This window comes from Pteropus vampyrus, unplaced genomic scaffold (assembly GCF_000151845.1).
Source record: "Pteropus vampyrus isolate Shadow unplaced genomic scaffold, Pvam_2.0 Scaffold92, whole genome shotgun sequence".
NCBI lineage: Eukaryota > Metazoa > Chordata > Mammalia > Chiroptera > Pteropodidae > Pteropus > Pteropus vampyrus.
In genome coordinates, this window is record NW_011888873.1 from 3,726,582 (window position 1) to 3,740,706 (window position 14,125).

At 34.6% G+C, this 14,125-nt stretch overlaps 1 protein-coding gene across 1 annotated transcript in view; it reads right to left on the reverse strand.

Moving 5' to 3' along the window:
• Window positions 1-14,125, reverse strand: part of TENM3 (teneurin transmembrane protein 3) — a 426,084-nt gene that overhangs the window by 98,987 nt on the left and 312,972 nt on the right. The window contains exons 6-10 of the mRNA XM_023532882.1: window positions 11,967-12,181; window positions 6,988-7,198; window positions 6,466-6,567; window positions 6,079-6,273; window positions 4,785-4,985 (exon numbers count right to left, since the gene is read on the reverse strand). Of these exons, the coding sequence (XP_023388650.1) occupies window positions 4,785-4,985; window positions 6,079-6,273; window positions 6,466-6,567; window positions 6,988-7,198; window positions 11,967-12,181 (924 nt within the window). The remainder of the gene's footprint in view (window positions 1-4,784; window positions 4,986-6,078; window positions 6,274-6,465; window positions 6,568-6,987; window positions 7,199-11,966; window positions 12,182-14,125) is intronic.

Sequence of the window (14,125 nt, forward strand, 5' to 3'; positions counted from 1 at the left end):
ATTCAATCTAATCAATTTTTCATTAGGGTAAAAGTGTTTATCAGCGTTTAGCACACTAGCTTTGAGCAAGGTGCGTCGATCTTTGTAATGAACTTATTAATTAGAGTTAATTTAATTGAAGTGGAATTGAAGGGCTAATTAATGGACAAACTGCTGATGAAGATAGAGGAAAGTTCTGTTGCTTTCAAACCTATAAACTTTCTGATGGAAATAATTCATTTCTTCTCTGGTAGCAGCTTAACCAAATGTTTCTTTGGGTGTAATATCTACTCTTATTGAATTTAGATATCTGAAGGTCATTTCCACAACAGCAGAAGAAGTAGCCAGTAAAATGTCTTGCTTTAGAATTCAGTTAGTTAGAAATTCAGAATTATACTGCCAGTAAACTTTTAATCACAAATGTAAATTAACAACGTTTTTGTAAACCTGAAATGAGAACCGTGTAACAAGCAGATAAATTTGAGGCATGTGAATCCAGATATTTTCACAAGATGAACATATGCTTTTTGAGATCTTCACTCATCCTTCTAAGTAAGTTTTCTGTCTTTCTTTTGCAGCTAGTAGCAAAGTTTATTCAGTGCTAAATTACTTTCTTCCAGAGTACTATACTCATTACTCGACTCTATATATTGAGATTGAATATATGTTAAGTTTCTGTTTTGCACCGAAGATACAAAGGTGAATAGGATGAAGATCTTCACTAAGACTAGAAGGTCATTTTGTATACAGATATAATTAGATTTTCCAATAGCAAAATCATTACATCAGCATAAAAAATTATTCTAAATATGTAAAAAAAATGACGTGGTTTTGGCAGCTAATTCAATCTCTTGATTAACCTTTATATCTTCTTTTGCTATTCATAGCAATATCATTTTATGAAGAAGATTGAATTACCTTTTGACTTATATAATTCAGAAACAATCCTCTGTAAAATAATTCAGGTAATGTTAAATAACTTTATATGAAGCAAAAAGGGGCTATTTTGCTATTTCCTTCCTACTTGGATAATTGTGGGAAACAAATTCGAATAATAATATTTCAATAAATATGACTTTATAACTAGTATTATTATGAGTATCTTAATGGTGGAGACATAAGAGACTGAAACTACGTACGTAGCTTTAACATACAAATGATTATATCCATAAACGTAAGTGAATATTTTTGGGGGATGCATTTTTTTTTAGTATAAAAGCTGGAAATGTAAATAAATAAAAACAACAGAAATAACTAAATGCCTATTTTTATTACTGTAATTATAAAATATATTTTTAAGAACAGAAGACAACAAGTTAATGTGTTATTTAAAATAATGCCATAAAATTGTGCTTGATAAATGTTGGTTGGGGATGATTTTCTAAAAGTCTTCAGCGAGACATTCAAGGCCCTCTATAAACCAGCTCCCACTTCATGTTTTTACCCTTATTTATCTCACGCATGTAATTTGCTCTAGCAGTCATGCATTTTCTTACCAAAGCTTCTGTTTCTCCAAGTTATATGAATCAACCTATATTTCTAAGAAGCAGTGTAAACATATTATAAACCTTGTCTGCCCCCAAAAATATATGGTGAAAAGATGAGGGAGGTAGAGGAAAAGGCAGGGAGGGAGGAAGGGAGGGAGGGAAGGAGGAAGGAAGGAAGGAAGGAAGAGAGGGAGGGAGGGAGGGAGGGGGAGAGGGAGGGAAGGAAAGGGAGGGAGAAAGAGCAAGGAAGAAAACTTAAAAGTTGTTTCTTTATCTAGAATATCTATATTTATGGGCTCAATAGAGGTTTTTCAATAGTACAAATGAGCCCGTACAAAACTTTTTTTTGCTTAGGCTTCCAGGATTCAGTGTGAAGCAGGTGAAGCAGTGTGGCACATACGTCTGTCATGCTGATATTGATCCATAGGGTAGCAGACATGTCCCCCAGATTTCTTAAATTGCCAGTAAAGAGTGATTTGTAAAAATTACTGGTCCCTTTTTTTTTTTTTTCCTGAAAATAAGCATGTTTATTAGATACCTAGCAACATTTCACTTAGGCTTATGCCATTAGGTTATACTAATAGATGAAATAATCTGTATTTCATAAATATCACATCTGGGGAAACATATCTATTCAATACTTTTATGTGGAAGCTCCTCTGAATTGATGAGGAACTCAATTTGACACACTACAGTTAACCTTGGGAATTTTACTACCATAACTATTACCACAACTACGACCATCACTAAGTTCTTCTATTGATGGTTAATATTTGTGGAGTACTTACTATGTGTAAGGAATTAATTCTAAGTGCTTTTCACATATTAACTTGTTTATTCCTTATAAAAATCGTATAAGGTAGTATTATTATTATCCCCATTTTACAGAGAAAGAAACGGAGGCACAGAGAAATTACATAAGTTGTATGACATCGCACGGCTAGTGAATGGCCAACCCAGACAGTTCAGCACCAGAATCCCTGTTCTTAACCACGTAATGTTAAACAACAGGGGTTCAGAGAGGACTACAGTCAGTTTGGGTAAGATTAAGGCGGTTAGACTTTTAACGAAACTGAGTTTTATGCAGGATGTTTTCATTCACTTGACATTGCTAATTATTATAAGTAATTTTTCTTTCTCCTTTCTCCTGCCTCTCTTTCTTATTCTGTTTCTCTTCCTCCACTGTCCCTTTTCTTCTTCTCACTCTTCCTAGTCTTCTTTTCCTTTCCCTCCCTCCCTCCCTCCTTCCTTTCTGGTTATCAATTAGTTTTGTTCAGATAGTTTGAGTATCCAAGCAAATTCATCGTCTCTATTTCTCACCTCTCTCTTCATCGCCTCCATTACATCCTACCTACCCAGTGAGCCTCGTCCCTTCTCAACTTTCTTGTCTCATTCAGAGACGTTAACATCAACCCCAATCTCCTTTGTCTCAGACTTCCGGCTCTTCTCACCAACTTCCATATTCTTTTTTTCTCAGCAAAATCTGTCTACTTTTTCCTTTAAAACATCCCTTGGATCTATCCTTTTCATTTCTACTAACTCCAAACTAATTCATGCTCTCGTCACTTCACTCTTCTGAGAGAGGTCTCTGACTTGCCTTCCAGTCATCAAAGTCTCACTGTTTATACTTTGACGTAGCATCTACACGATAGTTCTAAAATATTATTCTTAGCAAATTAGTAGGCCCACAGCTTACTGTCAATGAATTTTCTGTTGTCTAAACTGTTACTTCTAAATGTGTCCCCAATAATTGAGCCCAGCCTAATATTTACCTCCAAATACATTGTCTTCACTGTTCCGTGTATACAGATATTCTCACTGTGGAATCTTTGCTAATAATAGTAGTAGTGGTGGTGGTAGCTATATTTAAAATCTATTATGGGCTAAGCATTGTACTAAGTATTTTATATGCATTAACTCAAGTAATTCTCACAGCATCTCTGTGAAGAATGGCTTACGATTAAATCCATTTTCTAGATGAGTAAACGGAATCATATAGTAATTTGCCTAAGGTTACACGGCTAAGTAGTAGAGACTGGATATGAACCCAAGCATCTGATTTCAGAGTCCATACTCTTAAGTGCTTTCTAATACTGTTCCCTGAGTCAAAAATATTTCTCCCCTCCCCTACACTACTATCTTTAAAAGAAGGCAAGAAATGTTAAGAAAAGTCTCCTTGAAAACTTTCAGTATGCATCAAGGCAGGATCACTCCTTTAAATGTTGATTGAATTTAACGTATCATTCCATATAACATCAATAAATTATTAAACTAAAATGTACTGGTTTCTAAGGTATTTCATGTGTGTTCATCTTATCTCCCCAATCACACTGTAATCTTCTAGACAAGACTAGCATCTTTTCAAACTGTGACTAATGAGTGGGTCATGAACTTCATTCATGAGTTGCAACCAGAATTTTTAAAAAATAGAATAGACTTAAAAAGTTTCAGTGTATATCACTTTGTAAAGCTTTTATTTCAGTTATGTTAGTATACATATGAATATATTTAGTAGGTCACAATGTAAAAATGTATTTAAGACTGGAGGTAATCTAAGTCATGGTCAAAAAATTTGAAAGCCACTATGCTAGATGGCGAGAATGAGTCATTACTCTTTTATCCCTATAGGGTCTGTGGCAATGCCATGCACATAGCTGGTGCTCAATGACAACTTGACTGATTGAATAAAATTGCCATTTCTATTATAATCATATCACAAGCATGCCTTGCTTTACTGTGCTTCACAGATGTTGCATTTTTACAAACTGAAGGCAAGATCTTCAATCAGCAAGATGATTACAATTTGCTTTATTTCAATACTCACTCTATTGTGGTGGTCTGGAACCAAACCCACAACATCTCTGAGATGTGTGTGCATTAAACTCTTAGTGTTGAACCACTATATACATCACAATATCTAAATATGTTTATTCTTTATTGTGATCATGTTTTTAGCCTTATGTTATCAAATAATTTTTAATTGAGACTTCTCTGTTATGAGATAATGTGCTTAAACCCCCAAGCTATACACAGGTCTCAAGAGTTAAGAAGACAGAATACTTTACACAAATGAAAGAGTATTCTTTACGATAATACTAAATAAGAAATTTTAATGACAAATTGACCAGGCCTATTTCTCTCCTTTTTATAAGACAACAAATTTCATTACTTTTCATATTTATTTCTATAAATAATCACTTTAATAAAATCTATATTAAATTTAATAAGTGTATTAAATTTAATAATAAAAATTACAATATATTAATCTTTAGCTAAATAATATTAAGCACTCAATTGTACTGCATTTATTAACCTCACCATTTGAGCAGTCGGGGCCGGTCCAATTAGGGTCACAGGTGCAGGAGCCACTTTCTTGAAGATATGTTCCATGACCAGAGCACTGGTCTGGACACATGGTCTTTAGTATTTCACAATTGCTACCACCCCATCCTGGATTGCAGTGACATTCCCCGTGGATACACACACCATGATTAGAACAGCCAGGGTCTAGACAGTCAGCTAGTGTAAAGAACAGAGAACAACTTAATGATTGAATCTAGAAGATATCATACATAGTATAGGCAGAATAAGGAATTAAATCCCAATCAAATTTATATAAACATTTTGGATACTCGAATATTTGTCTACCGTTTTTGAGAATTTGTTTCTGAAAATTCAAAGCATTATACAATAAAGCATTAAGAATCATGTCATTTAGGTAACTGAGACTCTTGCAAGCATCTGTAATTTTCATGAATTACACACATATGCTCTTGAGATTTCGGACTACTGCTCTCCGTTCTGCTTAATTAGAAAGTAATAAGTATTGGCTTCTCTATAACAAAATTGTATCGGCTGACCTAACCCACAACCATTGAGTGCTGACAGCTGTATGGGTCCCTCAAACTGTTTGAGAAATAAATGAGTTGCATACTCTCTATCCTTCTTAATTTACTTTAATGTGCTTTAGATGACGAGATTTAATTTAGCAATTTGACTCAATAAAACTTTACACTTGTAGGGTCAATGGCCTGAAAATTTAATTCCAGAGACTTAATTGTATTACTTTGTGTGTGTGCAGATCAATAAAATCAATTTGATTGAAGAAAGGAAATGGTGCTTTTCTGCTTTTTGAAAAAACAATTTAACTGCACTTCACAGTATAGCATTTTGACTATCATCATTATATACAGTATGGAACAAACCCATGATGTTGCACTTTTTTCACTAATATAGTATGTTCTATATTCTGTCTTTCTACAAATGCCAAAATGCCTAGATTTAAGAGCTAGCAAAAATATGAAAAACTATTAAAAAACAAACAAAAATAGTCCACCGTTGGTTTTAAGATACAAATGCTTGCTTACTTTCTCAGAGTTAAAAAAAAAAAAATTATTCACACCACTGAAAAAAGAGCAAAGGGGCTCGTTGGTATTTGTTCTTTGTGTTAGTTCAAATGTTAATAAAACAATGCATCCAAAACATGGAAATCAAAATTACATTCATAAGGAAGCATATAAAAAGGTTTATCTGCCAAACTAAAGACTACGACTATAATCTGTTTCTTTATACGAAGATAACAATAGACTTCTGTAAATATTGACATGTTTACCTTCTTCACAATTCTCTCCTTTGTATCCTGAGTTGCAAGCACAAGAGCCCATGATGCAAATCCCACGACCCCCGCACTGCGGGTCAATACACTGGGTAGTCGGCACATCACACTCGGTGCCCTTCCAGCCGCTGAAACAGAGGCAGCGGCCCTTCGAGTACTGCCCATTGCCACTGCACAACACTGGACAGGCTGCTGTGAAACAAAACACGACAGAGGAATTAACAGCCACATTTTCAATCGAGATTCTGAAAGAAAAGACATCACTGGAACAAGTAGTATGCCAGGTTTTCCCCTTTCTTTCCCGTCTTGGTAGTTTTCTGAATTACTCATGTTTCCATGGCTTATTCATACTGGCTTAAGAAAAAAAGAATCTAACTCACGTACCTCTTGAACAATCCGGACCCAGAAATCCTGGAAAACAATGGCAAGTTCCAGAAACACACTCTCCATTTCCATGGCAATTTCGGGGACATTCCACCACAGACTCTAAAGAAAAGAGAAAGAAGAAATGCTTATTGTGTAGTCTGTCTCTCACACAAGGTAAACTGTGTCACTTTGATCATTTTAGCTGCATGTTGAAGGAAGTATGGATGGCTTGCTGCATAACCAAAAGAAGATTCATTTATACTAGATTACTCAAATAGAAAAGCAAAGCAGTGCCATTTCACATGCAGTGTTTTCGTGTTGCACCGTCCTCCTCCAAGATACTTCCAAATAATATTTTCTTCCGGTGCTTCATGGTTTGTTACATATTCGTAAACGAACAATTTAAAAATATTTCTCGCATTTAATCTTGGGCTTTAATTCCCTACGAATCACTCGAAATCAGTGAAGAGAATTCGGTTTCTATTCAACACAGTGTTTAGGCTGTAGCCTGGAAGAAGATGCTTTGAAGACTGTTCTTACCTATAACAATGGTATTAAAAGACACCTGCTCCGCATTTTTCCCATCATTATAAAAAGCCAGATGCCAGATGCCAGAATCCAAGTACTGGATAAAGCCAGCCTCGTGGAGGCTGACAGACCGCGCCTGTCGCCCTGCTCTTTCGGACTCGAGCAGATTCCGCTGCTCTCTTGCGATCAACCTGCTGCCATCCAGGAGTTCGACAAAGTCATACTGAGGACAAGGACAAGTAAAACGGTTTAGTAGTCAGAGATATCACGGTTGTGGCTACTTCTCTCTTTCCTTCTTTCTTCACGCTTTTCTCCTTTGCCCTAATAAAGACAACTTTTGAAAACGTTCTGGTTGACAGGTCTTCTGTGCATAGCGTTTATAGGGACGATAAAAACTACCCACCGCACACTGTTGTATTTAAACTTCACTGGTCAGGTTTCCATTATGGGGCTATATGGTTTCCAAATGCATTTAATTCTTCTGACTGATAAAACGTTTGAAGAGTTTAGGCAGTTTGGGGATACAAACATAAATCTGTAACATTCCAAACTCCACAGCTGTATTTTTGTTAGACCACTAGAAGGTCTCTTAAGACCTTTTCCTCCTAGCTAACGCTCATGTAGTAACAACTGCTATTGAATACTTAACTCTGTGCCAGGATTATTTTTAATCCTCCTAGCAACCCTTCTAGGAAGGCATTAATATTTACATTTTAGAGATGAAGGAAACGGAAACTTTAGGAGCATGGGCAGGGTCAGATGCCTGGTGGGCAGTGGAGCTGCTATGCGAGCTCAGGTGTACTTGGTGCAAACCTTAGGCTGTCTCATCCACACCGTTCTGTCCCTTCCCGTGGCCTGACGTAACCCTCCCAAACGCCAGAGAGAGACCTATGGATTTTTACTTAGTTACGGTTAGGTTAAAAACATACAAGATGCCCTTACATCTCTGATCGGAAGTCTAAAAAATTAAACAATGGAGGGGTTCTGAAGGAATGGCAATATCAGTAAGCATGACCAATTATTACCATGTCAATCATCATTACACTTAATTTTTGTTTTAGTAAGATTAATCATAAACATTGGGTAGCTAGGACAATGTAACTGAAACATTTAAAGATAATTAAAAGGCAATGTGATTGGTAATAGTGGGTAAAATTTTGTAACCAGAGATAATACAGTGAATTTGGAAGACACTGCAAAGGCTTTCTGACATAGTTTAATGAGCTTACTAGATAACAGTTTTTTAAAAGTTAAGTGATTCCATTTCTACAGATTTTTACTCAGTTTCATTTTATTCCTGAGGCGTGTGCTTACAGTAGAAGTATACTACAGTACTATATATTAATCATTAATGTTACAGCACTGTACATGTGAAATATCAATATTCTACTTTCCGATAGAGCCCTTAAATGGAATTTCTTCAGAGTTTTATTTTAAAAAAGTTTATTATATAAATCCCTTAATGTGACCAAGTGGGAATTAAAACCAGTTGTTAGAATTCTGAGAATCACAGTTAAATATGTTACCACTGTTCTGATCACAGACCTCTACTGTTACTATCAGACAGAATTTAGAGTATCTAATTCAGTTTCTGACTTATTAAAATTTTTATTTCAATATAAAAGCATTTTTTTGTGTGCGGTAAAACTGCATTATAACATCATTCAACTGTGAGAAAAATATGAAAAAGCTATAACTTAATTAGCATTCAAAAACTCTATTGCTTTTATATCTTAACAAGGATGAAAATAATGACTGGTGTGGCTATTTGACCTGCAAAATCTCACTAGAATTGTATTCCAAAATTATCAGAGAAAAATTAATTCAGTGCTTTTGAAAGGTACCTCTATCTCAAAAAAGCCACTCATTTTCTCATCAGATTTAAACATTTGTATTAGCATGGCAGAGATACGAAAGAATTTCTTCTTATGGCCCCATTGCATATAAACATTTTTTTTCTCCTCTAACATTAAACATAATAAATGAAAAATCAAAAGGGAGGAAATTTTGAGTTTTTACGGCTCTCTCAAGCTCATACTCATAATCATCACCTTTATCATAGAAATCACCATTTGTATCACACTGAGAACAATAAAATAAGGCTGGAGTGGTGGGTGTGATGGTGGGGGTGGTGAGTAGCTGACGGTTGTTGAGTTTCTACCCAGTTCCAGGCTCCTCTGTAGGGGCACCTCACATATGTGTTATTCAGATACCTAAAGACAAATTCCCTACCTAATGCTAAAACCATCTCTACAAAAAGTAAACAAATTATATAAAAGAAATATTTAATAATCTTTGTTCTTAGGGTGTAAAGAAATCATTTTAGGGTGAACTTGAGTGACATGGGGTTTGGTTGATACTACCTATTCATAAGATGGAGACTTTTTTTGTGTGCGTAGAGGGGTGAGTCTTAGGATCTTATGCAATTTTTAGGAAGAAATTCAGTCTCACCACTTTGGGGAGCTATCACGAGATAGGACCTATACTTGACAGAGGTAACTTCATGGTTCACTTTCGAACGGTTAGGCTATCCACACACTTAATTCAGTTATTGAAATGATGAGAACTCAGAATCTATGAATACTTAACTATGCTCCTGAATCAACTTTTTGGTGTTGGCACAGTCTTGCTGTAAATCATTGGAACATAAAGGAGGAAGAGATTTTATAGATCATCTGATCCAATTCTTTCATTTTACAGATAGACACTAAGGTGCAGAGAAGTCAAGTGATTTGCTCAAGGTCACAAGGTCAAAAAGTGGTAGAGGTGTGTGCTTAGAACCTAGGTTTCAAACTCCCATTCTAAAATAATCTTCATGCAAATGCTCTTAAATGATACAGTACATTATTAACTGTAAAGCGTTAAATTGCTTTCTTGGGCTTCTAACATTCTTGGGAGAATGAACTGGGCATCAGGGAGAAGAAAGTCAATTGACTTCTTGGCAACAATCTAATGGACAGTTTTATAAAGGGTCACAAAGACTTTCCAAACACAAGTGACTATTCTGAATGGTTGGCCAGTTTTAATTATTTCAGGTTGATTTATTTAACGTTTCCCAGAAACAGAGAAATGTTCATTTGGACTGCTCTATAGCATATTTCATGTTTAAACACTGAACTCAGAAACAGTTGTTTGTTCTGCTGATATTGAATAAACTAGGGTAAGGAACTCTAATAAAACTGTGGAGCTTAAGAAAATGAGTAACCTACTTAAACAATATATTGTGATAGAAAAGTGGATATCACCTACGTTTTGTTTAAATATCAGCAAAATTATGAGAAAACCTGAAACTGTACCTTTTATTTCTCTAATCTTATGTAATATATATAACTTGTAAAGATCTTTAATCTATACAGTGATGTCACAATTTTTTTTCTGAAATCATTTTTGGAATTTACAGGTTACATGCTCGCTGTTGTGCTATTAGCTTACGAGTATGTATCTTGAGTTACACAAAACGAACTTAATCACCTATGTGGTTTTGGCAGAAAAATATTTTTTCTATTTCACTGGAATATTGCTGTAAATGCAATCTACTTGTTATCATTGATGTTACAGAGGCCTACTTATTTTTAAGAAAATCAGGTTATTACAACCTAGTTAGTGTTGCCTATAACATAATATGGTGTCAAATAAAATTGTGATCTAAAGTTTAAAATTGGATACTAGTACAAAATAAAAAGTATTTGATGTATAAGGATTAAAGGCATTTACTTTAATAATCTAGATCTGAAAATGTTAAATAAAAAGTTTAATGCACCAAAGCATGATATTAAAAAATTTTACAACTATATAATTTGTGTATATATATGACACTTTCCCTGATCCATGATGATATTAGAGAAAGCATGTTCAAATTTTCTTACTAATCTTTCTTTAAATACGTAATTTCTTATTAGTATGTAATCAATTTTTTCTTTATAATTTTCTATTTCATATTCCTATGTTATAGAAAAAGCATTTCACATAAAATTATATAAAATAAAGCATACGTGAAAACCTTTCAGTCCTCACTTTAAAAATCAAATTAAAATCGGCATGAAATTCCATGGGCAAAAACACTTTAAGCTCATCCAATTGTCAATTTAAATTAACCATTTATTATATTTTTTGTAATTCCTGTATTTACTAATGTAATAGTTGATCTTAGGAAAAGTCGGAGCTCCAATTTTATGGTAGGTAATTTAAATAATTTCTCTTAGACACAATAGGACCTCCTTTAAATCACAATTTCCAATTTCCGCACCATGACCCAGTATTAGATTATGAAAAAGCCTGTGGAATTATTGACGGTGCCTCTCTATCTGTGACCGTTATGGTGAAGTGATCTGCATGCAAGCGAATTGACTTTAGCATTCTTTGAGTCTATGATATAAGAATGTCTTAATTGTTTTCAGTACCACAGTAATGTGATTGATCATCCTTGGTTATCTGGGCAAGTTCTTTGGCCTCTTTATTTCATTGTTCATCATTTGTAGATGAGAAATTGTGGCTTGAGCTGATGAAGTTCATATTTATGTTTACCTTCCAATAATATGTTTACTAAGAGCAAATCTGGCATAAAGTAAAAAAAAAAAAAAATAACACATTTTCAACAGACTGAATACATCTTTGAGATGAAAATGTTATGCATCTATTATATGAAGGGAATAAGATCATCCAAAATTACCATAGGATCTTTGTAAAACATTTGAAAAATCCATGGTGTTTTACTAGTGCTCAGATGATGTTCAATATTCATTTAGTTACAAGTTTTAGTACATTTTAATCAATCAATAATGGTTAAAGCAAGTCAGGAAGAAAATGCTGTTCTTTCTACTAATTCAAAAACCTCAAGATAAGTGTTACCTACACTCAAAATTCTTCTCACTGTAAAAGATCAATACAAAAGTGGTCATCAAACAGTTAAACTGCTGAACTTAAGAAACAGAATAACTTAAAAAATGCAAATAAGCAGTTTTCATTTTATTGACAACAAAGCCTACTTCTACCTGAGTATGGGAAGGTGGTAAGCCTTTTCGGCCATACACTCCAATCAATGCATCCTTCTGAAGAGAGATATTGAATTTAAGAAACTGTGGCTGATCAATAAAGAGCTGTGATCTCCAGAAGACCCCAGGAGGAACCTCTTGGATTGCTCTTCGGCCAATATCAAGTTCTCCGGAATCTATGGTGTTATTTTCTTGTGTAAATCCACCTAATTTTCCTGAACAAAAGAGATCCATTGAAGAAGAATGAAATTAAAAAACAAAACAAAACAAAACAATGTTCTTTTCAAAAAGTTCTTTTTGCTAGACAGTCAGACATTTCATCTTCCTCTGATAAATGAAATACTCTCATATAATTTTTGCTTTCTGATCTTTTCTTTAGATATTGTTAGTTCAGCTAACACATTCTTTAAGATATTTAAGTCAAAATCCGTCGACTTCCCCCAAGGTATGCCTATTACCGAAACTGTTTTCACACCTACAGTCTTTCTTGATCACTTGAAACATAATTATCTTGCAAATTATATGTCTTGTTATTTCTTGGGAGAGATTAAGTCTGGTACTTATCAGTCATTCTAAACATACTAAGTGTAAATTAAGGCAGAATGGATTATGGAGATTTTCAAATCAATCCTAAAACAAACAACAGAACCAATCAAAAGCACTAATTCATGTAGTCCCCTCTAGACTATTTATTAGAATGAATGAAAAATCAGATGTTGGAAGGGAAATGGAGAAGGGGTAGAATGAATATCATGAGGAGAAAAAGGCAGTAAATTTAAATTCTTATAAAGCTTTTGATGTAGGCTGCTACAACTTTTCTTCTTTTGACCCACATCTCAAATTCACTTTCAGCATTAGCAGGCACACTTGAATTACCCCTCTCAATGACCTTTAAACTGCAGGAACAGACTCTTTGCTGCCTGAATCTCTGTAACCCCAACAGAGACCAACTCCTCTCCTTCTACATGGCCTGGTTTTAGGAAACAGAGGCAAGACTCACCTTTTTCGGTATGGTGTGGCCCTTCCCTCTTTGCTAAGGTTCTCTTTCCATTATTCTGAAGGGGTTAGTGATAGAGGAGGTTTTATAATTTGCCTTAAATGGAAATGAAATAATTTGTCTTTCATCTAAAGAGGGTCCACAAAAGCTAAGGAACAGAATGAAACTGGACAAATTATCTTCTATTGATTCAATCTTTTTAAAGTCACAAATTGACCTACTGCTAAGTTTGTCTCTTTAAAACATTAACCTGATAATTCAGACATTATATATTATGATACAATGTCTATTATATAATAGCCTCCAGAGAAACTGTTAATTCAAAATTTAGAAGATTAGATTTCAAAACAGAGAGTTGTGAATGATCTTAATTTAATGACAGAGGAGTCTTCTGAATGCCCATGAAGAGGTTTTGCTTTAACTTTGAGTTCATTTTTGAGCTTCTACTAGGAACATATATAACTGTAGGTGATACGCAGAAATATAATCCAAAAAGCAGAATCTTAGAGAATGTCTACTCTGGCTTCCATGGCTTATGCCATCAAGCAACTATACCTGGTTGGGAAGACAACACCTGTAAACGGATAAATTAAATAACAATCTAAAGTAACTTGATTAAGGGTCAGAGGAAGGTGATAATACTGTAGGCTGGAGGGTGAAATATTTCACAGAAGAAATAATTAAGTCGTGAGGTAAAATTTGAAGGACATATAAAAATAAGGTTTCTGAGTTGGGGTGAACATCACGATTAAAAACATGGCATGCACTAGGGTGATGGCGATCAGAGAGCTCCATCTGGCTAGAAATGAAGAAAACTGGTTTTGAAGCTGGACAAACCTGGATTTGAATTCTTGCTCTGTCACTAACTAGCTGTGTGACCTATGAGATCTAAGTCTCATCTGTAAAACAGGGATAGTAACAATGCGATCACTGTACTTGTAAAGATTACTTATACAAAGTGCTTGGCCCTCAATAGGTATTGAATGAATGAAAGAAATTAATGGGTTTGCCATGGGAATTATGGGAGATAAGATTGGAAAGGGAGAATGACATCAGTTTGTGGATGGCCTTGAATGCCAAGTTACAGAATTTGGTCTTTAGACTTCATGTTAGTGATTTTTTCTATTTTGTGCTTTCAACTCTATCTAAGAGTGTTATTCTA